This window comes from Nothoprocta perdicaria, unplaced genomic scaffold, assembly GCF_003342845.1.
Source record: "Nothoprocta perdicaria isolate Ctin4 unplaced genomic scaffold, notPer1 scaffold_28, whole genome shotgun sequence".
NCBI lineage: Eukaryota > Metazoa > Chordata > Aves > Tinamiformes > Tinamidae > Nothoprocta > Nothoprocta perdicaria.
Window position 1 is genome coordinate 1,551,175 of NW_020455510.1, and position 24,668 is coordinate 1,575,842.

Consider the following 24,668-nt stretch of genomic DNA (forward strand, 5'->3'; position numbering starts at 1 on the left):
GTCTCCACCAGGCCCGGCTGCGGGGCGCCGACGGTCGCAGCCAAGCGAGCTCTCCGTCGAGATCCCAGTCCACRCCAGCGTGCACAATGGCTTGGGGAACTCAGCGGAGAGCCCCAAGGCCACCCGCTTCCAGGCAGCTCCCCGCAATCACCGGGAGCTGAGGAAGCTGGTGGGGCCGGGGACACGAGGGAGACTCCCTGCGGGATGCGCTGTGGCCACACGGGGTTGATATTCCCAGCATTTCACGGGCGAGCAGTATCTGCGAGGGTAAAACGCGTAGCGCGACCTCGAAGATGGCATTTTCTTTGTAAGCTTCGTGCAGGACACGTGCAGGCCAAGGGAGGGGGAAGCATGTGGTGCTTCTCCTAACTGTTCCGAGCAGTCAGGCACACCGGGGCTAAACACACAACCACACGGATGCTGCTGGATGCAGAGGCGTGTCTAGGCTTGCATTATCCCGTCTGTTCGGCGTTTCCGGCCCTGTCCGGGAGCGGCGGCGGTTCCAGGCTCCGCGCTCCTGCCCCACTGCCCCCCGCACCCGGGGCCGCCCTCCCTGACGCCCCCGCGCCGCGCTCCGCCATGACACCCCCTCCTTCCCCCGCCAACGGCTCCGCGAGGCCCCGCCCCTTCCCCGCCCCCGCCTATGGGCCCCGCCCCCGCGCAGCGGAGGCCACGCCCCCTACGAGGCGGCAGCCAATAGGGGCGCGCGCGGCTCTGGCGCGGGGCGGCGGCGCGCGCCGCACTCGCGTCCCGACCGTTGCCGGCGCCGCTGCCGCGTCGTCGCGCCCCGGAGCCGGTGAGCGGCGGCAACGGTCGCCCCTGCGGGAGGGGAGGGGAGGGGAGGGGAGGGGAGGCGGTGGCGGAGCCGCGGGCTTTCCGAAGCCGCCGCGACCTCCTCCAGCCCGCGCGGGGTGGGCGGCACCGCGCGGGCGTTGGGGGTTCGCCGGGGCAGCTGGTGCGGGAGGCGGCTGCGGGCTCCGCGTCTTGCCTTCTCTGTTGTGGTTATTTTATTGCGGCCTTCCTATCTCGAAAGCTGCGTTTTTAGGTAGGAAAATGGAACCGACATGTCAGCTTCAGCGCTGCAGCGGGAAGGGCATCTTTGGGAAGGGAGGCCTGTAAAGCAAGGTCAAGTTAAATACTTGAAGTCCAAATCGGCGGTTCCCAGCCCGGGGCGGCCGCTCCCTTTGGAGCTCCGCAGTCCGTAGGAGGTTGTAGGAAGCCGCTCACTTCCTTGCGGCGCAGCCTGGGCAGGAACAGCGAAGATGTGCTCACTCGTGTCCTCACCCTGCCCTTCTTCCCGAACGCAGCGGGGTTTTCCCGGGACCTCTTGAGTAACCGCTTCTCTTTCTTCTTATTATTTTTGGAGTACCTCCCTGACAAAAAATACTAAAAGAAAAAAAAAAAAAGTTGGGAAATTGCGACTCGTTATGAGTGAGAGCGGTAACAGGAAGCTGTGTTGCAAGAGCAACTTGAGGGCCCCCTTTTTCAGGGCGTGTTTTTGCCGTTCCTGCCGCCGTGGCCTCCCGCTGTCCCCGCGCGCTGCGGCGGCGCGACCTTTCCCCTACTTCCCGCCGCGGTCACGTGGCGGCGCGCGCGCCCGGCGGCCGTTGGGAAGGGCGGGGCGGCCCAACGGACGCGCCCTGCGGGGGGGGGGGGACCTGTCCCCAAGGGGGCACGGGCGAATATTCATTTATTTATTCCATTCTTTGGCCATTTATTTATTTACCGCTTTCTTTGGAGCCACCGGCGGGTGGCCGGGCTCCTGCCAGGAAGTCTGCCTGGCCTCCTGCTGCGTGTGGAGAGGATGGGATGGGGGAACGGGGAAAGGCGCCTWGAATTAAAAGGTGACCTAGGTCGCCTAAAATATTTATGTAAAATAGTTAAAAAAATACCATGCAAAGCTCTGTTTGTTTTCCTTGTACTTCACAAAGACATTGCTCCTGTGGTCTGACTCACTGTGTCCAAGCCCAAATCTCCAGACGTTAAGGGGAACTAGATCTAAACAGTTGGAAGGCAGGTCTCTCTCTCTCTCTCTCTCTCTCTCCTGTCGGGGTTAACCTTTTGAAAGGCCGATTTAAAGGCTGGTGAAATGTTTGGCTGTGGCTCTGCAGCTGCCCAGCCTGGCAGGTATGGTAAATAATGGGCGCAGGTTGCTGCGAGAGCCGTGCGTTTTGCCTGCCTTGAGTCAGCAGACACTGTGGTCCGTGCTTTAGGGCTATTGAGTCCTGGGAAAACGGGCACCTGGCATGTCGGGTCGAAGTGCTGCCAATCTAGAAATATTACTGTGGAAAAGGAGGTAAAAGCCATAATTCTCCTTTACTGTGTGCGTGTAGAAGTAATTTGTGCAAAGGGAGAGAAAACTGGTAACATTACAGGAATCTCAGTGCCCCAGGTGTGTCTTTTATAACAGCAGTTAAAAAAAGTAACAGCCTAGAGCCTAATTTGGAGGTGTTTTTTTTTCCCTCTGCATAGCACCATAGCTGTGTAGTGCTTTGTGCTTGTGTCTTACTCAGCAGGATTATTCTGAATTTCTAGAAGGTCAGAAGAGATGCCTCWTGCATGGATTTGTGCAGTGTAACATGCATTGAAATACAGGCTAGAATAATATCCCCCAAAATCTAGGAAGAGTACAGTATGCCCTACTCTGTGTTTAGCAAGGAAATTGGTAAGTAATATGACATCTGTAAAAGTTTCTGCTTTGGATGACAGCCATAGAGCATGTCAGTGTTTTAGAGGTTAGTAATCTTTTGTGTTAAGCCAGTAATTAAAGCTCTGCAATAAACTGTCCTTTCTACACTCCTTTTTTGCCGAGGGTCTCCAGTCTGATCCGGTGTGGGAAGATAGCTTGCTCTCCAGGCCTTTCTGCCTGAGGTGCCGATGAAAGCAGGCTGTCTGGGAACATTCCTCTGTCGAGAAATCTTTATGGGATCTGTGTCGGCTGTAAGGAAGCTTCAAGCCTGAAGGCCAGGGATTGTGTTTGAATGTCTTAATCTGCAAGCTGAAAGCAGTCAACCTATCTAGCTTTGAAGATCACCTTGCTTACTACTCCAGTGTTCTAGAAAATAACTGAGATGGTTTTTTTTAACCCCCCCCCCCTTTTTTTTTTTTTAACTGTCTCTGACTTGTTAAATGAAAACGGACCAATCCAGAGGGTACATTCATCCAGTGTGGTTGAAAATACTGTTTCAAGACTACTTTTTGTAGCTATTCTCTGGCAGCAACTTTTCTTAAACTGTTCTGGTTCTTGATCCAGTTCCTCTAGACAGTTAAAAGCTGGGTGTGGATCCGAACTTAACCTGTTTTCTCTTGACTTTCTCTTTCAGAGCTGCCACAGAGAGCTTCTGTTGCTGTGGTTGAATGGATGCTAGCAGTTAATAGTGTTGGAATGAGCCTGCCTCTTACCGTGCTAACCTGAAGCTCAAGGTTCCGGCCGCGGTCAGTGAGATTCAGGGGAGGCTGTTTCCGTGCGACAAGAACAACACCCCAGCACTCGAGAGGAAGACAGAGCTGTGCAGGTATGTGTGTGTTACYTTCACTCTCTCTGCCTGTGGGAGACTGGGATTTCTGTTTTCATCTCTTTCTTTCCTGGTGCACCTGCTGCCTTATCTTACCCTTTGCACTGTTCCTTTTCACCCTCCCCAAAGATTCCAACAGAAATCCCTGCAGCAGGTATCTACTATCCATTCGCATGTGATCTTGGAAAACTGCTGAGGACAGGACACAAGCCGATAGCCTGTTCCTGTGGTTTTCCCAGTGGGACAGCGAGTCCCTGCAAGCTGTTCGGACATTGGCTGCCTGCTGCGGATGAGGTTTATAAGTAGGACCCACTGTTGCTGTGCCTGGAGAAATAGGTTTTATTCTCTTCAGTTTGTCTTGAGCCAGAACACTACACATTTTTAGATACAAGTAACTTAAAATACTATGCTTCCAAGGGACCACTGCTCTTAGCTGTAGGGGAATTTGGGTCTACTAATGTGACTTTGAGGACCTTCTGAGAGAGACCTCTCGCATAAGAGGTCTCATCATATGCACGTTTTGGGGAACTGGAACCTATTATATTTTCCATTGCATGAGAACCTGTCAGTTTAATTTCATCCRAAGTGAATGGTAATTGGTTGAATTAATTCAAATTTTAAAGGTAAGTGATTGTTTTCTATTAATGTTTATACCATAGCCCTTAGGTTCACCTATGTCAATGTAAGTTCTCATTCATATGAGTGTTTACTTGACCTTGTTTCTTTCAGGCTTCTTGTTATGAATTGGTGCACCTGTAGCCTTATTAGAATATAGTTAATTATTGTAAAGTGAATTAAAGTCTTATCTTTTTGATAAGACTTGAACAGCAATGATCAGCCTGTCCCTTTATAAGCTGAATAGCATGATTAGATATTACTGAAGGTTAGTACGCAAGGAAGCTGTTTTGAAATAGGAATTCTTCAGAGAAATATGTCTGGTTAATCTTTATAGTAAGTTCAGAAATCAGTGACTTCAGAATGTCACATGACCTGTGAATAAGCCATCCACTCTTTCTGAGGCTCTAGTGTCTTGTTTTGAAGAAATTTAGAATATGTTGCAAAAAGGTCATATTGGCTAGTAAAATACTCAATAGAGAGGTGTTTTTCAAGGCATCTATTTTAGTATTTGAACTAGATATATTTCCTACTATTTTCTAAAGATTTTGTGGCTCAAACCTCGGTTTTCCTTTGAAAGGCATCGTGACCTTTTTGGAAAGTTATGTGTCAATATATGAAATTGTAAATGGCTTTTTTTGCCTTTTTAATTAAATTGTATGGTTCTACTTTGAATTTAATTGTATTCAGCTGTGCATCAAAGGAGCCCCAGATACATGTGAATAAAAGACTTATTTATTGACACCCTTAATCATGTTTGGTTAGGTTACCTTTCTTGGAAATGAAAATTCTGCTGTAGTGCTAGAGGGTAGATTGTGTCGGGCAGAAGTGGGGAGCACAGATGTAAGAGCAGGTGAGACCTTGAGTTGTTGAGTCAGTGCTGAACATTGCTGTAGTGAGTGACTCTATTGCATTCATAGCAAGCTGAAAATGCTGCTAAAATCTCTCTGATTTTCTTGTCAAAGTAACAGTCTGCATTATCAATAGGAACTGTACCGGTTCCCTCATCATTTGGTGTAGTGTAAGTGGCATTTCAGGACAGCTCTTGAAATTTGCCTGCTACCTTAAGACTAGCTGACTTGCTGGACAACACAGTGCTTAAAATACACATGTGCAAAATCTTAATTTCTTTATCTTCCAAGCTAATGATATGTTATTCCTGGGCACTGAAAACCTATTTTTCTTGAATGTTTGCTGCCAATTTGACTTCTAAGTTGTGCAGTTCTTTGCACTGTTTTCTTGATGTACTGAGTTTATATGTTTTTTGAAGCAGTTCTAATACAACATCTTTGATATTGCATTACAAGAAGAATGTCTTGATATGTTTACAATTAGAACTTTTTTTTTGTGTTTATATGCAGCATGAGCAGTGCTAATCATGACTTGGGAGTTTTATTCTGGATCTGCATGTAATTTTTTTACAAGTATTGATGAGTGGAGTCAATGTCTATTGTTTTTGTTCCCTTGATGGCATTTAGGATTTTGGGAGTGTCCAAATACATTTGTTTCCTTTTTTCTTCTATAGGGATAATTTTCCTTCTGAAGCCATTATTGAAATACTAAACTTTGTATTTTTCCACATCTTCAAAGGTATTCCTCCATCACTTGTTTTAACATTGTTTCTTTTCTGCTGAAATGATATGCCCAGTATATGGGAGTGTTAAATACAGTGTTTGCTATAATGAAGAAAGGTCTTCTGTTTTGTGGTGTAAATGGTGCTTGTATTCTTCTCATTGGTTTGGGAAGTTCAGCTGTTTTAACACCAGGACACCAGGTTTCCCTTTACTAAAGGGGTGTGTGTGTGTGTGTGTGTGTGTGTGTGTGTGTGTGTGTATTTTATATATATTCCAGCAGACTCTGCAGTGGTAAATCTGCAGGTTGGACTCTTTTCCTCCTTTCTTTTTTCTCTTGTGTCCCAAGCCTTGAAATAAGTTTTGTACTAGTATTTTTGCACCAAACAGCTGGGAGGGTGTTAAATTGACAAACTTCAAATACTGTGGAGATTTCAGGCAGATGAAGACATACTTAGCAAATCTTGCATATGAAACTATCAAATATTTTTTGTTTGTCTCCACTTATTCTCGTTAGAATGAGAAGAGATCCTGATGTTTGGTATGATATTCTTGATACTTTTTGGTAACCCTTGTTACACAAGGGTTTAAACCTTTGTTTTACCTTCAATTTACACCCACTTCTGAGATCACTTTTTGGAGCATTAAGTTACCATGAAACTGCAGTTGGTGTCAAAGTGGAAGTGAACTATCATACTAGGAAGATATTTTTGGATGCTGGCACTGTCTTTGTGCTTCAGAACATGTCACTTTGTTGCCAGAAAATGTCTAGGCAAAATCCTCTGCCAGGAGTGTCATTGCTTGTGTGCCTCTGGGTAGGGACCACTGGAAGTTTGCACTGACAGAGGAGCATCAATAACAGAAATCTAAAGGGAAACTTGACACAGTGCATTAAAAGTCATAGATGCTTTCTCAGTCTTTGGAATTACCTTGCCCTTAATTTAGTTCTGGTGTGAAAACAACAGATTTGAACATAAACAATTATTGACTTAAACAGTTATTGAACATAAACAATTATTGTTGCTATTTATGCCTAATTTTGGTTTTTTTTTTATGAAAGTGGAAAATGCAAATTTCTGTAGGAATAAGAGGGTTACAAAACAGGCAAGAAGAAATACTTGATCACTGTCTTCTACAAAGATTCAGCAGAAGTGTTTTAGTGTTTTTTTCTAGTACTGGCTTTAATTTTGCTTGGTCTGTCTCTTGGAAGTCAGTAGTGTATTTGAAGAGGCTAAAATATTCTAGGAAGTGAAGATACCAGTGACTTGGGAAAGAAGAAGAAAGAGGTTTCTGCATTTGTTTCTTTCTGAAAGCTCTAGCCAGGTCAGCTCCTAGAGAGGGAGATTTAATTGGTTTCCTTCCTTAAAAGGAATGCATAGACGAGAAAATACCAGACAGAACTTTTTAAAGGTTTTCTGCTTTAATTACCTTTGAGTTTGAATTTGTTAAAGAGAACTTGAGATATCTTGAAATTTTTCCATATTATGTATGGATTCTTGTAACATTCCAACAGTAACTTCTTTACTTGTTGATAGAAATGTGTTTTTTCTTTTTTCTCTGCCTGTCTGAAGCAGTTTTAATTCAAAGGCATTGAGCCAATTGCTTGTTTTCCCGAGACCCTTCCTAGTTCAAAATGTCTAGCTTTAAAGGGCAAGCTTAATATCTCCCCAAACATTAGGACATGGGATGCTTCCTAACAAAAATTGAATTGAATGTACTTTTAACTATTACTCCTTTCCACTTTCCATCTGGAAAACAACCTTAAACAAAACAGTTTTAAGTGATCACTTTATTCTCACCTGTCTGTACCCCTATAGGCAGCTTCAGTGCCTCTCTGAGCTTCAAAGTTGTATGAGGATTTCAAGCAAGAAGCAAGACTTTTTTTTTTTTTTAAGGTTGGGTTTGCCTTTAAGGTGGAGGTTAAGCTGGTAGGAATTTGGCTGAAGGCGGGAGCCATGACCTCTAGCGCAAGATGTTTCTCAATGCTGTTTTTGTGATACCTCATGCAGGGCAAAGGTAAGGGCTTCCAGGTACTTCTAAGCCCAGCAGACTTTACGATGCAATGTTTTCCAGCTCTCAGCCTCGTGCTTACGGTAGCATGCAACCTGCCTACCATCTTGAGCAACCCGTGGCTGCTTTGGGTGCCAGAGATGGCTACATGAAGGCTCTGGCAGCGTGAAACCTGGCGTGGGGTAATGCATGGCAAGGCTTTCAGAGAAGCTGTGTGCAACGGTCACTGCTTTTCCAAGAAGTCTGTTAATCTTTGGTTGGTAAAGCAAAACTAAATCAATTGGCTTGTAAGTGGTGATCATAGAATTAAAACTCACCAAGGTTTTAGCTCTTCTGAGCCATGTGAATAGAATTTGTCATCTTGTTTCTTCCTCTGCATTTATTAATTTKCTTTCTTTGCAATAAAAATCAATTATGAATGCTAAAACTGAAATTACATATGTCTCTTTCCAGAACACTTTTGGACTCTATTAGTGAGAAGTGGCAAGGCTTGCCCCATTCTGAAAGACATTGCAAGCAGGAGAAAAATGTATGGAAGCAGATGACTAAAATTAGTTCTGAGAAAGGAAGTGACAGGAAGACCTATTTAAAGGTAGACAAGTGGCTTTTTCTGAGTGGAAGTGATGACTTTGTCTTACTTTCTCTTACTGGTAACTCATCGTGTCAATTTACCTATGTAAAGTTTATGCAATCTGTAGAAATGTGTAAATATCTTTAAGATACGTGTGGGAGTTTGTCTGTCTTCTAGGTCATCCATTCTGTATTATAGACTTCAGGGAGACATTCCCAATGACAACTGACTTTTTACACACCTGTTGAAATAGATAGAGCAACATGCTTTCCCCTCCTCCCCCAACTTTTATGTCAGTACTTAAGCTGTGCATTTTCTTGAGGGAAGCCTGAATTCCATTCAGTATTTTGTTTTTATCAATGGAAAAAATTGTGGTAAGTTTTGGCCGTGTTGCCGAGGAGTGCAAGAAGGGAGGAGGAGAATCTGCAGCTGTTACAACATGTTTGAGTAAAACTAAACCCAGAAGAGAATGAGGAACAGCTTAAAAAAGCCTCAGTGTTTTGAAAGAACACTTAGTCATGCAAATGACCATTCCAGGTAATTTCTCAAAATTGTACTTTATTTCTTAGCGATTTAGCCCAGGCCATAAGCTCTTGTTCGCATGTCGGTGTTGGAAAGAAGGTTAATTAGCACATGCTGCAGAGCTGCTTTGCTGACCAGAGGCTCGGGGCAGGAAGCAGCTCTTGTTGGGTGGCTCGGGGCGGGCTGCCGTGGGCGCTGCGGGCCCTGCGCGGCGAGTCGAGCTCCCGGGTCGGCGCGTGCGCCTCGCGCCTCTGCCCTTTCCCCCACTTGGCCAGSCGGCAGCGACTGCGCAGGAATGCGGCGGAGGGAAGTGCGCAGCAGCCTGCGATTAAATCGGCCTCTAGGAGCAAAAGAAGCAGCCAGAGAAAGACTCCAGGAAGTCTCTTGCTGCTCTGCCATTGTAATTCGGATAAATAGTAGTCTTGGCTCAGGCTGTTTAAGAAAGAAAAAAGGAACAAATCATACGTGTTCGGTTGGGTTCTTTTTATTTTCCTTTCCTGTAACTTTCAGGGCTGCTAGACTTATGCACTACTAGAACTAGACCTATCTGTTTTCAGGGTTTGCTTATTTGATTAAGGATTAATTCTAATCACATGAAGGCTCTATATTTTGCACTTTGAGGAATGAGAAATGAATTCCTTATGGAAGCTCATTTCGTTTTACAATCAGATTAAACTTGAGTTCATTAAAACTTTGGTTTGAGACTATCACTGTGCTTTATGATTAATACTTTTTTTACTATCTTTCTTAATAGAAATGTTTGTGCAAAAGAGGGAGGAAGTTCATAAAATTCTTTCTCTTCAGAAGCAGAGAAGCTGATAGTTACAAATGTCCAGGCTGCAGCGTCTGAGGGGAGTTGAAGGATAATAGAAAGTAGCTGATGCAGTGCCTAGAGCTCCCCAGCATGTAAAATTCCRTTAGTGAGCTAGAGAACCAGTTGGTTGTTCTTGAGACAAATACAAGGGCTTGGTTWTTCCATAGAGATAAGGATTTCTTTCATTTTCTTGTTTTGTTCTTATATCCCACTCCTTTGTCTTAATAGTACCACTAAGCATATAACGAATTCAAGGTTTAAGTGCTGTTCTTTTTGCCATCCCTGTTGCACCCAGGTTCTGCCATGTGATACTGCTGCCTGRTGCTGTTCTGTTGCTGTCTTGTAGCTTTGGGCTGGAGCCGGTGATGCCCGGTTGAAATGAATGGGGAGACAGCAGACTTTGACTTCCTGATACTTGTCTACTGCAGGACTCCTATGAATAAGCTGTCATTAATGACTGAGTCACTAAGTCCTACACGCCGCAGTTGTCACTAGGACACGCAGGGCTGTCTTCAAGGACTTGTGGTTTTGCATTCAGTGCTCATTTGGTTCCTCTGATGTCCTGATTCAACTCTGTGTGTGCACAAATCTAATTGCAGGTTGCCTGTAGGTTGCTGTGAGCTTTAGCTGCGTTGCTGAAACCAGGATGACAGGACTCTCGATTTCAAAAACTTAAGCAGTGGCTGGTGGGTTTGAGGGATTGGTGGATTGCCATCAGCCACTGTAAACAGCAGGTGTGTTGCTGAGGTTGATCTCTGCAAGCTGATCGAGGGACAGGCACTTTCAATATTACAGGTAATCACTTTCTGTTGCCCAACTCCCAACTGCGCAACATCACTTAACCTAGTCATTTCTGCCTGGTGCTCTCTTCCTGTGTTCCCTGTTTATTTTCTAGACCTGCTATCATGGCAAGATTTCCAGTACTTACATTTCCTAACTGCCTACTTGTGCACTTCTGCAACCCTTCACTGACCCAGAAGATTTTGACACAGTAGGATATTTACAGTGTGGGAGCAGTCATAATAGATGTTTTTTGAAGTGCCCAGCTGGTAACTGCACTTGGCTGCATGCCCTCACCAGCTGTTTAAAAAGAATAAAATACCAGAAATCAAGATGCCTAGCCTACAGGTTTGCAAACACTTTGGTCRCAGTGGTCTCCTGCAATGTGTGCTTTGAACCTTTCCAATATTATAGTTACAGCCTTTTCGACATACTGGTTTTCTGTGTTCTGAATATAGGTATTGAACAACATTTCTATGAATTAGTATTGAGCAGAAATAACTTTCAGGATATTTTTCTAGAGGTACTGATCACAGAAGGAAATTGTGCCACAGATGAGTGGAGAAAGTTCATTTCAAGTACAATGTATTGTCAATGTATTTGAGGCATATATAGGCACCCTAGACCCCATTTGTTTTAACTGCTAGTGTTCTCCGTTTGAGCCTGCCTGCTCTGCCTGCTTATTATGATGGTCTCTTTTCTGTGTTAGCACGATTGCTGTGCTTTTTCTCATTGTTTGCGTAGTTAAATTGAGCAGAAGCTGCAGTCAATTTCCTCTTCACTCAGCTTCAGATTTGTTTATGTGAAGGCCATTTTTCTGATAGTTGTGATTTCATTTCCTCATTTCTGCTCAGCTTTAGTTTGACTCTAAATTGTCAGCAAAACCATAACTAGAATAAAGCGCTTTCTGTATCTCCTTTGTTGCTATAGAATGATAAGTTTTCTACCCATATAGCCTTTTTCCAAATACAGCTTTAGTCTTTTGTTCTCATTTACGCTCTTACAAGCTTTCTGTATGCCCAACATTTAACTGGCTGATATTGTGCCAAAATGCTATGTTACCTCAAAGTTTTGGTTCTACTTTCAGCAATTCACGTTAAAGGTGGTAACTTAATCAGCTGGAGGCGAGGCTGAAGTGGGAAGCCTGTGAGGAAGAGGGTGGTGTCATACATAAGTCTGATATACTTTAAGAGGTTACCCATAAGAACCGAGCGCATCAATGATTGATACTTTACTGCAAAATGGTGATCACCTAGTTCCTATGAAAAAAAGGAAGAAATTTAAATTTATTTAATTTATTTTTGTTTTTTTTTTTTGGCAGAACTCTCTCTAAAAATGGCAGAAGCCCATCAAGCGGTAGCATTTCAATTTACAGTAACTCCAGATGGGATCGACCTGCGTATGAGCCATGAGGCACTCAAACAAATATACTTATCTGGTGTCCATTCATGGAAGAAAAAGTTCATCAGATTCAAGGTATTTAAGACAGTTGCAGTCAAACCTACTATACTTGATGTTTGTTTAATATTTTATAATCTTTCTAGAGTTTTTGTTTAAGAAAAATCTATATGACAAGTGAGAGTTCTTACTGTGAAATACTTCCATGGTCTTTGGAAAAAAAAAAAAAAGGAAGGCTGAGAAGGGTAATACTGGTTAGTGCTGTGCTAAAATAACAATGTGAAGGCTGAAAAGATGCCTTCTTTTGGTCCCTTCTGTGGAACCGATATGATACAAATGACGGTTAATTGTGACTTTAACTTAATTCATTCTTGATTATATTTAATATAAGTCATAAATGCAACTTATGGGGAGAAGARAGTAAAGTTAGATCACACATAAAGAGGTATGAGAATATACCCTTTCTGTAAGTGCTCTTTACAGGAAATAGGATTTGAAATTGAGAATTGAGTACTTTCAGGTAATTTTTTGAATATTTACAAGCTATGCAAAGTAGTAATGTTTCAGCTGTGTGTTATGGATATAAATGCAGCTGTCTGAGGTACCATTTATGGTTTCATCTGTTTTATTAATAGTAGCAAAGATTACTTCATTATTTTTTCAAATATTTACACCTTAAATGTAGTCTGCTTAAAAAATGTCTGTTTAAATGGCATAGAAAGACCTGATTGTAACTTTCAGTATCTTGGTTAGCAGAATATTTTTGCAGTGTATAATATTCATTTAGAAAATCTGACTCTGTGCAGGTGGGGACTACTTTAGAACTGCTTGTTCTAAAGAAGCTCTCCAATTTTGATGTTTTTAGCCAGGACTCATGGGCAGAATGAGTATTTTCTGCAAAGAAACTTGAAGGTCCTCTTATTCTATTCCTGATATCATTCTGATGATTTTCTGCAGCATAGCTCTTTTTTATTGCTCCAGTAGTTAAGCTCCACTATATCCATTCCCTACCTTATGAGCTAAGCAAATGGAAGAAAATGTTGGATAATCCTAACTTCTTGTTTAAAACTGAATGACTTGAATATGTTGATCTTCTTTGTTTCTTTCCATGGTAATATGAAGTCAACCACTTTGGTATGAAAAAATTATGTGAAGGCTTTTCTTTCCAGAATGGAATTATCACAGGCGTTTATCCTGCTAGCCCATCTAGCTGGCTTATTGTAGTTGTGGGTGTGATGTCTACAATGTATGCCAAAATTGATCCTTCTTTAGGAATAATAGCTAAAATCAACCGAACCCTTGATACAACGTAAGTAGACTGGCATCTTACATTATTCCTCTAAACTGCATCAATTTGATTTATAATGACTCTTCTGTAAAGCCCACTGAAGTGCAGTCAATATTTGAACAGCATGTTTGTGACAGAGTAAGCTTAAGCGAAACAGTCTAGAGGTGTAGAATGTGTAGCTTGTTACACCAGTATTACTGCATTTTTATTTTTTTAATGAGCATTTGAGTAGCACAGTTGGCAGCTTCTGATGTCTTTGTTCTTGCTAGATGAGAGGATGCTTGGCAGAATGTATTAAAAGGGGACAAGCTAGTATGAAGCTTGTGTAATGCCTACCTGCTATATCAYGGGGCTTAGGGTGGCACTGTTAAGTTCACGTTAAACATAAACTGACATTAACTGACACCTGCTGGCTTTTGTTTTAAATAGAGGCTATATGTCAAACCAAACACAGAACATTGTGAGTGGAATACTTTTTGGCACGGGGCTTTGGGTGGCCCTTATTGTCACAATGCGCTACTCRCTAAAAATGCTGCTTTCTTACCACGGCTGGATTTTCGCTGAACACGGCAAACTTTCATCAGGCACCAGATTATGGATGGTAAGGATGTATTGACTTTTTGTACCTTAACTTCTATCTGATCTATATTCAAACCCTTAAAGGGGCCGCTATGTTTTCCCCTTCTTTATTGTTCTTTGTATGAGATGGGAATGGCATGCTGCTAGGTTGAAATTCTAGTAATTGCTGTCTCACTTTTGATGCTATAATTAAGTTACTCAGAATAGCCTTGTAGAAGAAAGATACTTGAAAAAAATCACTTTTATATTTGACAGCACCTTGGGACTGTATGACTCAAATACCTACTTTTTCTCTATGTGCAAATACAGTGAAATGTGTGGGATGCAGTCACAATGACAGTCTGCTCCAGGAAGTGCCACCCTAATTCTTTGTTGATGTTGAAGTGTTGGGATTTCCAACATCCGCTCTACACACCATTATCTTTCACTTTATCGAAAGCTGTAGTTTACTTWAAATGTGTTTTTCTGGCCTGTAGAACCTGAATATGCCTGACCTAAAAGAGTTGGTGGTGGGCTCAAGTATTCTGTGTTTTTGTCYGAGAGCCCGAGGGCTATTTTGAAAGACTGCATTTAACACAAAGCAGTTTGCATTAAAGTTCTTCTTTATTTTGTTTCTCTGATTAGTCTTCTTTAGTGATGTTGTACTAAATCCTTTCAGTCTAATAACTGATATCCATCTTATTGAGAATGGGTGACTTCAGGTGTATGTGGGAACAGTGGCGGAGATGTTTCTTAACAGGATGAGGTTAAATAGATATGGCTCTGGTTGATTATGGTGCTTAGGAAAAGGGTTTAAGAGGCTGTCATTTCCCTAAAAGGGTGTAGTGGGGATTAAGTGATGGAGTATACATCCTGGTCATCCTGGTACACCTAAGGATAAAGAGAACTTTTTATTATTCAGACTCACTCAGAATTCTTTCTCCAATACTGTAGGAATGATTTAGCATCCTACAAAGACAAAGTTCGTCCCCACAGCCTCAAAATTTGAATTGATATGTTAGGCTAACAGAATGTGATGATTTATTATGGGAAGTGTTCAGTAATGAGCATACAAAATAATACACTAAACTGAGTGTAGTGTTCATTTGTCATAAATGAAATTTCTAATCAATAGTTTCTCCTGGAAGTGATATCAGGAGCCCCATGACTTGAATGTGTACAGTAGAGGCTCTGAATGGTAAGGCTTCCTGTCAGTTGCTTGATGTTCTCACTGTCTGGGTTTTCAGCATGTCCTACCAAATGGATATTCTAAAGCTGTTAATTTTCTGTATAACACCAGCCTTAAACAGTGTGAACTGTGATGCTGCTTACCATGTTATGCCATTTATTGTATTTCCAAGTTCTTAAGAAACTTTTTTATTGATTTAAAATGCAGAGGTCTGTTAACCTCTTGATATTCTGTGATTTGTTGAAAGGGTTTGTTTATTTTTATTCTTATTTATTTTTCTTAGCTGCTTAGTTTCTCTGATTAAAAACCTGAGGAACTGTTACTGTGAAATTACTGTCCTCTGTTCAAACAGTCAAGCAGCTGGAAAAAAACAGGCTTTGAGCTTAGTCACAGGGCGAAGTTTTTTCCAGGCTAGATGGAAATCTGGTGTCGCTTTTAAGGAAAATGTCTATTCTTCCTAATAAGCTAAATTTCATGTAGGAGTGGTGTGTGTGTATGTAAGAAATCCAGTGTGGTTCAAATAAATAAAATGCCTGCAAACAGATACAAAGACCACTACAATAAGATCATTTGCCATGTCTGGAGTCTGGATAGGAAATCAGGGAAGTTAAATATGTATATTTGAGACCAACAAGGTGATTTGATACACAAACTGTTATATTCTCTAGTATAAGTTTTACTTAAGAGATGAGAGCAAACTTTTCAAGATATTTAATGTCAGTTGATCCAGGTACCCTCTTTCTGCCTGATAAAATTTCAGACTTGCATGGCTTAAGTGTTCAGATTAAAGCTATTCCCTTTCTGCATGAACAGTGGTGGAAAACAGCTTTTCTTATGACAGTGTGAGCTGTCTTTCTGATGTGACTTTAAACATGTCTTGTCATGAAGCACAACTGAATTTAATTGAGCTGATCACCATAGCACGTGCATGTACATGTAACATCTCCAATGCAAATCCTTTTGCCAGGGGGTCTTTTTTCCCTGTGGTTCTTCACAGCTATGCTGCCTGAAACAACCTCCTGAAGCTGCGCTGAGCAAGGAAACGAGGAAAAAGCTCTATTCTGATAAATTAGTTTTGTCAATCCTGTTTTCTGGCCCAAGCTCTAGGAATTTAGTAATGGAGCTCTAGGAATTTATTTTMTTTTGTCCTCAGTTTAAATATCAAACTTAACAAAGAATGTTCCACTGGATATTGGTGTAGTAGTCTGTACAAGTGGGGTGACAGGTCRGGATCCTCCTGTGTGTAGCCTGGAAGCTGCGTGACCTTGACGTTCAGCCCAGTGCACGATACAGCTGAGGAGTGCTCCTAGGGGGAAATGCTGCCTCTGTCTGCTGCGGGAGATAGAGGATGCTGTCAAACTTAAAGTTGAAATGGGAGCTGTTTTGCTTCAACTTTTTTTTTCATAATAGAAAATACTGAGAATAATACAGTACTTGAACAGCTTGATGTTCTAGTCCTGTAGTAAGCTATACCTAGGACAGACTGGAACTTGAAGGGAAACCCTGTAACAGAAATAATAGTATTGCTRCTGAGCTGTAATTTTGGAAAATACTGAACCATGTTTCCCAAACCTAATTATGTTATATTTTATGATGACTATAGCTACCTAGGATTCTTAGCTGAGAGACTTGATAATTTCTGTTTTGAAGAATAGTGTATTTATGTAAGGATATCTTAATATACTTAGGGACAAGAGTGTTATCTGGGAAGTCAGGAGGTGTCATTGTCCCTCTCTATTCCTCATAAATAAGCCTGATAACCAGATAATTTGAAGCAAGTATTTTTATCTATTTTCAGGCACTTGTAAAATTCTTCTCAGGACGTAAGCCCATGTTATACAGCTTCCAGACATCTTTGCCAAGGCTGCCAGTTCCATCTGTGAAAGACACTGTCAATAGGGTATGTTGCAAGAATGTACATTTTTTGTTTGTTTTGTAACGTTGAATCCATACATAGATGCCCTGATGGTCTTTTTTTTTTTTCATGCCTTGTATAATCATTGTATAGTGGTGTTAATATCACAGAATGGTAAAGGCTGGAAGGAATTTCTAGAAATCRTCTAGTCCAACCCCCTGCTCAAACAAGGAAATATAGTTTACCTGTTTCTTATGCAGCAGTTTTAATAAAGACTACAAGAGGCCTTTGAGTAGTAGTGTGATGATTTTAAGCTAAAGGTGGCATGCTGGTTTATTGTACGATTGCATTGTGGGTAGATATGGCATCGTGTAGAGAAACATGGCTCAAAGGGGTATTTATTAGCCTTTGACAGATCTGTTTTTATCTTTCACTGTTTGAACATATAGCGTTTGCCTTAGGATACCAAATGTTATAGCAAAGTGCACAAGTAAGAATGTCACAAAAACTGATGGTTTGATTTCTAGAGACTTAGAAATTCCTCTGCCCCATCTGGAAGAAGATTTAAGCAACAAAAGCAGTTCAAAGTTTCTATGGTTTGCAAATGTGTGCTCAGAACTTGAGGCTATACGTTTAATTTGCCATTTATAGTGCTTGCAACCTTATGAATTGAGTCTGAGTGCCCTTTGTTTACTGTTCAAATGCTTTGTGAAGAAATGTCAGCAAACCATGATCAGTGACTACTCAGACACTGCTGCTTCTCTTCTAGTATCTGGAATCAGTTCGGCCACTTATGAATGATGAAGAGTTCCGAAGAATGGAGGGTCTTGCCAAAGACTTTGCGTATAACTTGGGACCAAGACTTCAGTGGTACTTGAAGCTAAAATCTTGGTGGGCCACAAACTATGTAAGTAGATAAATAGATGTACTGCCAATTGAGTTTGTTCCCTGTTGCATTTTTGTCTTAATTCTCCTTCTTTCTGATATTTAAGAGAAGGGGGGAAAAGGGGGAAGGAGAGGGCAAAAAAAACAGTGTTTTATAGAGTGCATTTGAGATTGCTTAATTTGGACAGCGGTAACTTGATTTGGGTGATGAAGTAAGCAAGCAATACAGTGAGTAGAATTTGAATGCAGGTGTCCTAGTCTTGTGTTCATTATTCTGGAGCAGGCACTTACCTGGTAGCTTTTGAGTTGTTTGTTTATTTAGCTGATTTAATACTTGGCACTTGGCCTAACTGCCCACGTAATTTACAAGAGAGATTTAAGTAAGTATTCCTGTTTAGAGAATACAGAAAAGATTTAGAATAATGTATGTTCCTTTCCAGGAAAGAAACCTGTGTCCCAACACCTCAGTGAAATATGTGTAACATAATTCCTTTCTGATCACTTAGTTGTACACAGTTACCSTTGTTTAGGCTGGGTAGCATTCAGGAGATTGGATGCATTTTAAATGTTAGCTGCAGACAACTTCTTCGGAACCATGTTATCAGAGTTGCAGCTGAAATTTTCATTTTAATTGTCTGACACTGGCTAATTTCCCTTATTAATGCAAATAGTATGCATGGAGGATGTGGTTCCTGTTTTAAGGATTATATTGCATAGAGTTGAGGTATCATTAACCTAGAGATAACTACGAGACTTTATTTCATCTTCATACTGCAGGTTAGTGATTGGTGGGAAGAATATATCTACCTTAGAGGACGTGGACCAATTATGGTTAATAGCAACTATTTTGCAATGGTAAGTAAATACTATAAATACCTCATGTCAAAGAGGCACTGTGAAAGCGATACCTTCCTTCTGGAACTCTGTTGTCACTAAGCATGTGACCTTTGTTTCTCTTCTAGTATGAGGCAGCCCATGTCCTAAAGTATACAGGTAACTTATAATGGAGGCTTAGCATGCCTACCAGGTAGGCAGACTCACGCAGCACTGACTTTTTATAGCTGTTTACTTACTGCAGTAAACACTGTATGACCTTGCAAAGGCCCCCTGCAAAATCTTGTAAATAATACGGTTCAACAGGGTTTTGTGTTCATATTCACAAGTATTTCTTTTGGARGTAAATATGTAAAAGGCCCCAAAATAAAAAAAAAAAAAACACAAGATACCACAGTCAACAAGAAATCACCAAGTCACCTCAGTAGTGTATATTGTATATTTTAAAGCCTTTTCTGTAATGACATCAGAATAATCTTCAAGGAAAAAAAGTGGACCAGAAGTACCCAAGTACTTTTCTCAGTATGATACTCAATGTGATACTCATATTAATTTCTTATGCCTATCTACTTTACAGGACTTCCTTTATTTAGTTCCTACTACCCTGCAGGCAGCTCGAGCTGGTAATGCTATCCATGCCATCCTGCTCTACCGGAAGAAACTGGACAGACAAGAATTGAAGCCAGTATGTATATTGGCTTAAGTTGTTGCTGATCTTTTCCAGCAGAGTCTGTAAGAAGTAGATTTTTAAATTTGAGGAGGAGAGGAGAATGTCTTATGCCAGAACTGCACATAAGATGTACCTGAATGTGTGGATTCAAGTGTCTGGGCTGTCAGCTAAATTGCTCATGACAAATAGGAGCTTCTATTCCCATTTGTTAAGTATTCCATGCAGCAGAAGTTATCGGTATGTACTACACATGAAAGGATGATAAATTCTGAGCTGCTGAAATCCTAGTTTCCCATCAGAAAACACTTGCATGTTTCCAGCTAAAACCATTCTTAAGGGACAATTGAAAATAATCTTTCTGCTAGCAGCAGATGAATCATGTGAAATTGATTGTRTTGTATGTGCAACTTTAAATGATACTGGAAAGCAAGCAGGACACATTTGTGCCTCAGATTTCCTTGTGTAGTTGAATAGCTTAAGTCTCCCAAATAGGGGAAAAAAATCATTAACTTGGTTTATCAAAGAGGAAATTAAAATATGATTGTAGCTGAGATTTAATCTTTTCTTAACCTGATGTAATGCTGAAACTAGGCTACTTGAAAGAAAAGGTAAATTAAAAAAAAAAAAATCCATTATTTACTCAAAGTACTTAGAGTACTTTAGGACATTGGACTTCCTGAAAATTTTGGTATCCTTCAAGCAGGCAAAAACAAGTGTTAAGGTTTGTTTCTTATTTTATTTAACCAAAACCCCAGCCTGCATACTCATTCTGTGGCAGTGAAATGGGTGCAGTATGTACTTACAGTCATACAGTTGAGGAAACATAAAGGAATGGTTTTTTTAGTGGTTGTCTTCTTTAAATAAAGCAGGTGTTCTAGAGAAAAATCTCCTGTTTGGTTTGTACGTGTTACCCAGCTCTTTGGAGCAAATTAAGAGAAATTAAGAGATGATGCCTGCTCTGTGTTTTGTTTTGCATCCAGACTGGCCCCTGGGAGCTGCTTGGGTTTCAGCTGATACTTTGCTTCCATCCACCCTTCAGAAGGGGGGCATTTTTAATAGGGAGGAAGAAAGTGCAGCTACTGGAATGTCTGTGGATTCTTCCACATGTAGTTCAAGGGCAGACGAGGAACAAAAATTTGAGTTCCCATTTTAAATCTTCTGTTCTATAACTTTTCTTTAACTAGATTTTTATAAAAACTGTGTTTTTTACTTTTTATTTGCTGTCTATGTGTAATTATGATTTTGATGTGTTGTGGCGTAGATTCTTCTCCTGGGATCTACTGTTCCACTCTGYTCAGCTCAGTGGGAGCGGATGTTTAATACCTCCCGAATCCCAGGAGAGGAAACAGGTAAGCAGGACTGGCCAAGGAGAAGGAACACCTTCAGGAAATCCAGACAGGTTTGGAGGGTATTTTCTGCTGGAAATTATATTTAAAGTCTGTCGTCTTTTGCTTGCCTCTCCTTTTTTCCATTCAGTTTCTAATTCACCCTCACCAGTGTGGTGTTTTCAGTATGAACGTATGTCCAGCGTAAGTTGCTTGTGTGGCCTAGAGTTRGGTGCAGTCTTAGTCCTGTCAAAGATTTCATCCACACTATGAACTGTGACCTTTTGAATGCATTAAAATACCCATCACACTAAGAAACTTTATATCCATTTTTCCTTAGCTCCTGCCCTGCAGCAACACCCAGATTGATCATTCTAAGTTATTCATAACTTCAGTTTTTGAGCTTTAATGCTGAATAAAGGGAGGCAGCTGTTGACCTACAGCAGAATGTCTTTCCCTTGGATCTGTTGCTCGAGTTTCTGCTTATTGTGGGATGCTTAGGGTATGTTTATGGGATGCAAGCARTCACATTAGCTCAGAAGAAAAAATTGTCTTTCAATGACAATCCGTATATGCATTTTTATTGTAGATATATTCAGATACATCTGAAGATATGTAATCTGCTCTTCCAGCTTGCCTTCGAATACCTATCTATGCCTCACGTTTTTTTATCTGTAAAACTGACAAATAGGTATCTCCCTGTCATGGAGACCTGTCATCATGAACTGTGGCATTAATTCTGGTCTTTATAGCCTTGGTTACTCTGCAGTGGACAACTATAGTGTATGAGCTGCTAGTTGGGTTGCTTCAGGTCTCAAAAGCACTTGCCTCTGCTTTCCTTCCCCACTTYCCCCGAGTGCTGTGAACCGTTTGCGTATAGCTCTGAATCTGTCTGAGCCCACACTTGCCGAAAAGTTGTAAAATTAGCGTGTTCTAACACCTATTAACACACATCCTGTACCTATTTATACTTACCCCTGTTGTTTCCTGCTTGAAGCATGTTAAGTAAAAGTAGAGTCAGCTTTGTAAATGTAACTTTCTAAAAAGGTTTTTCAATTCCCATTCTGCTTTTTGATGTTTTCATGTTTTTTCTGAAAGAAAAATACGTTGTTTTGTTCTGCCTGTGCACAAGTGACTTCTTCATTTTTCAATTAACTTACTGAAAATACATTTTTCTGAAATTCTGAACAGTAGGTTGCTTTCTTGCTGCCTCCTTTCAATGATATTTCAAGTATATTAATGCTACAGGAACAGCATTTCTCTGATTTATCAGTAATAAGAGGAAAGCATTAAATCTTAATAGACATCATAGTCTGTAATTGCTTAATTTTTGTGTSTTATGATTAAGTACATGGAGTAAGCTATTGATTTTAAACAGAGAAGTACCTTTATGTCTTTCGCATTAACTTAGATAACCCATGCAACATGTTGCATGCATCTTCAGATCTACACAAATCAATTTCTGTACCAGCAGGAAAAAATGGAAAGGGTGTTTTTTTAATTGTTTAAACAAATCTCTACTACAGGTACTTAAATCTGGGCTTGAAAGGTAGTTGTTGGTGCTGTACGATTGTTGTGAAGCCATTAGTAACCTACACCATCAATTGATCTCTCTTTTTTTGCATTTGCACTCAAGTTGTCCTTTTGTATGGACACAGCATGTACCTGACACTAGCACAGATGCTTTCCTCCTCCTGGGAGGAAGGGGAGAGTGACCTCACTACATGATTGCCCTGCTGCTTTTTTCACCCTTTTGAGGGCTGCAGGAGCAGAAAAAAAACACATGTAGTTTCTCCTCAGTTTTCAGCTCACTATATTAATGGATTTGGGAATGTACTTGAATTAAGCAGTGGTGCTTAGGCAGATCCTACTGCTTCTGCCACAGCTATCCTAGTTTTTTTGCTACTTGTTAAAAACAAGCTGTACTAACTGGTAGTACACGCAGTAAGCATTTGCTGTTACTTAATGCCAAATGTTGTATTAACATTTTGTTGTAACTGATTATAATTGCAGATACTATCCAGCATGTGAAAGACAGCAAACACATCGTAGTGTATCATAAAGGGCGTTACTTCAAAGTGTGCCTGTACCATGATGGTCGGCTGTTGAAACCCCGGGAGATTGAACAGCAGATGCAAAGAATTCTTGATGATGTTTCAGAGCCTCAGCCTGGGGAGCTGAAGCTAGCAGCTCTTACTGCAGGAGATAGGTAGGATTCTTTTTTGGTATTAATTCTAATGTTTGGAGCGACTGGCTGGTTAAGTGTTAGCTTTGGATAGGTTCAATTTGTATATTAAAAAGTACCGTAAAAGGTAAGGTTGAGAATGTGAACTCAGTAACTGCTATCATTCATGCAAAATAAAGCAGTACTTAACCAGTTGGTTCTAGATGCAAGATAACTGATTTCAGTTAAATTGTTGACAGGCTTACAGTTCAATATATCTGGCTCCTTCTGCACGAGATGACACGGGCTCTTKGTCTTGCATGTAGGCAAGCTGCTGAATTTTGGAAAATTAAGCATAAAATTARGATGATATGTGAGCTAGTTCCTGGGATTCTATTGTACATGTATTCCTAAAACTTTTCTYGGATAATATAGTTTCAATGCAATCAAAGTGGATGCTGTAAATGTGCTTAAAAATATGCCGTATGTCTTGTAGTGATCTTAACATTGCTAAAAATATTGAGTAAATTACGTAAGCTGGCTATAAACCAAATTCTTTTTACAGAGTACCCTGGGCAAAGGCTCGGCAGACTTATTTTAGCCGTGGAAAGAACAAACAGTCCCTAGATGCTATAGAAAAAGCAGCATTTTTTGTAACGCTGGATGACCTCGAGCGAGGATACAGGGAAGAAGATCCGCTGGCATCGTTGGATATGTATGCAAAGTCCCTCATACATGGCAGGTGTTACGACAGGTATGGTATTCATTTTGTGGAAAATGCCTTTTTTTGATATAGWAGTACTGATTCAATCATCTGATACATGTGAATTGATGTCTTRCAAACTGATAAACTTATGCCTGTTGATTTAAAATGAAAAATTGCATGCTTGTAGAGAGAGAACAAACTTCTTATGATCTATTTTTTTTAAATACAAAACTCCAGATTKTTGTTTTGTTTTCTTTTAAGGTGGTTTGATAAAACATTCACTCTTATTGTGTTCAAGAATGGCAAAATGGGCCTGAATGCAGAACACTCTTGGGCAGATGCTCCTATTGTTGGTCATCTTTGGGAGGTAAGTGTTTTACACACAGGTTAATACAAAAGATGATGATGTTGTCCATGCARCAGTCCTGAAGATCAGGAGGTCCCTTTAAGTCCCACGTGATTATACTGCTTAAAAGTGATTACTGCTTCTTAAAAGTGGGACTGCTTCTGTCTTACTTGGAATGTAGAATTTAAAGGAGCTTGCTAGATTATTGTAATCCAATGAACACACCAATCTTCATTATAAAACTGATAAAACTAACTTGTCTAAATCAATCAATTGATATCCTCTATGATAGGACACTGTATGCATACACAATCCTGAAGAACTGAATTCTTAAAACACGCACTTGTTTTCAAAATTTAGTGGTTTTTTTTTTTTTTTTTTTTATTCTGGAGAATGATTTGTTGTAAAGTTCATGTCTCTGTATTTGAGAATTACTATTAGTTGGCTCATTTCCTGCTAAGAGTTAAGAAAGTCTAAAAACATATAATACTACCTAGGAAATTTCCTGTGGATAGCTGTTTTTTAGACTGTCTTTTTTTAGGAAAAAAAAAATCCCATGAATTAGGTTTTTTATTTCATGGGTAGCATGTTCTGTTTCTTAAATGAGAAAGTTAATTTAATTGAGCAATTAGAAATATATATGTAGAATATGTAATAGATTTTTCTCAGGTTTTCCATTCCATGTTGAGCAGATGTTTGACTTTTACATTAAGAAAGCTCGTTGGAACCTGGTAGGACAGGGCAGCTTTTTTTCTCTTCTCTGTACTTTGCCCTGTCAATAGTAGTAAACATTACACTTTACCACCCAAAAGCTCAAAATCACAGGTGAAAATATACTGCAGTACTAATTAGGATGTAAATTTTAAAAGGAAGACCTTCTTGCAGAGGGATGTGCTGTGAAATAAACCATTTCTAGGTGAGTAAGTATTAACAGGTAACTTGCAAAATCTCTCTGGAATGTAAGTTGGGCAAACCTTGTGAAATTCAGGTCTTGCTCTACGGTGTATGTTGTTTCTTTTGTTTTAATTGAAATACGATAATTATGTCAGTAG

The 24,668-nt window shown here is 40.6% G+C and overlaps 1 protein-coding gene across 3 annotated transcripts in view; it reads left to right on the forward strand.

Moving 5' to 3' along the window:
• Nucleotides 1-3,325: 3,325 nt before the first annotated feature.
• Nucleotides 3,326-24,668, forward strand: part of CPT1A (carnitine palmitoyltransferase 1A) — a 43,467-nt gene continuing 22,124 nt past the window's right edge. The window contains exons 1-12 of one of the 3 annotated variants that reach the window (XM_026041126.1): nucleotides 3,326-3,515; nucleotides 11,720-11,874; nucleotides 12,966-13,105; nucleotides 13,514-13,685; nucleotides 16,630-16,731; nucleotides 17,456-17,593; nucleotides 18,349-18,426; nucleotides 18,983-19,090; nucleotides 20,337-20,424; nucleotides 22,414-22,609; nucleotides 23,130-23,318; nucleotides 23,532-23,637. In XM_026041126.1, the coding sequence (XP_025896911.1) occupies nucleotides 11,734-11,874; nucleotides 12,966-13,105; nucleotides 13,514-13,685; nucleotides 16,630-16,731; nucleotides 17,456-17,593; nucleotides 18,349-18,426; nucleotides 18,983-19,090; nucleotides 20,337-20,424; nucleotides 22,414-22,609; nucleotides 23,130-23,318; nucleotides 23,532-23,637 (1,458 nt within the window). In that variant the 5' untranslated portion in view covers nucleotides 3,326-3,515; nucleotides 11,720-11,733. Of the gene's footprint in view, nucleotides 3,516-8,233; nucleotides 8,304-11,719; nucleotides 11,875-12,965; nucleotides 13,106-13,513; nucleotides 13,686-16,629; nucleotides 16,732-17,455; nucleotides 17,594-18,348; nucleotides 18,427-18,982; nucleotides 19,091-20,336; nucleotides 20,425-22,413; nucleotides 22,610-23,129; nucleotides 23,319-23,531; nucleotides 23,638-24,668 lie in introns of those variants that run through there. The other 2 variants (XM_026041124.1, XM_026041125.1) reach the window with 2 other exon arrangements.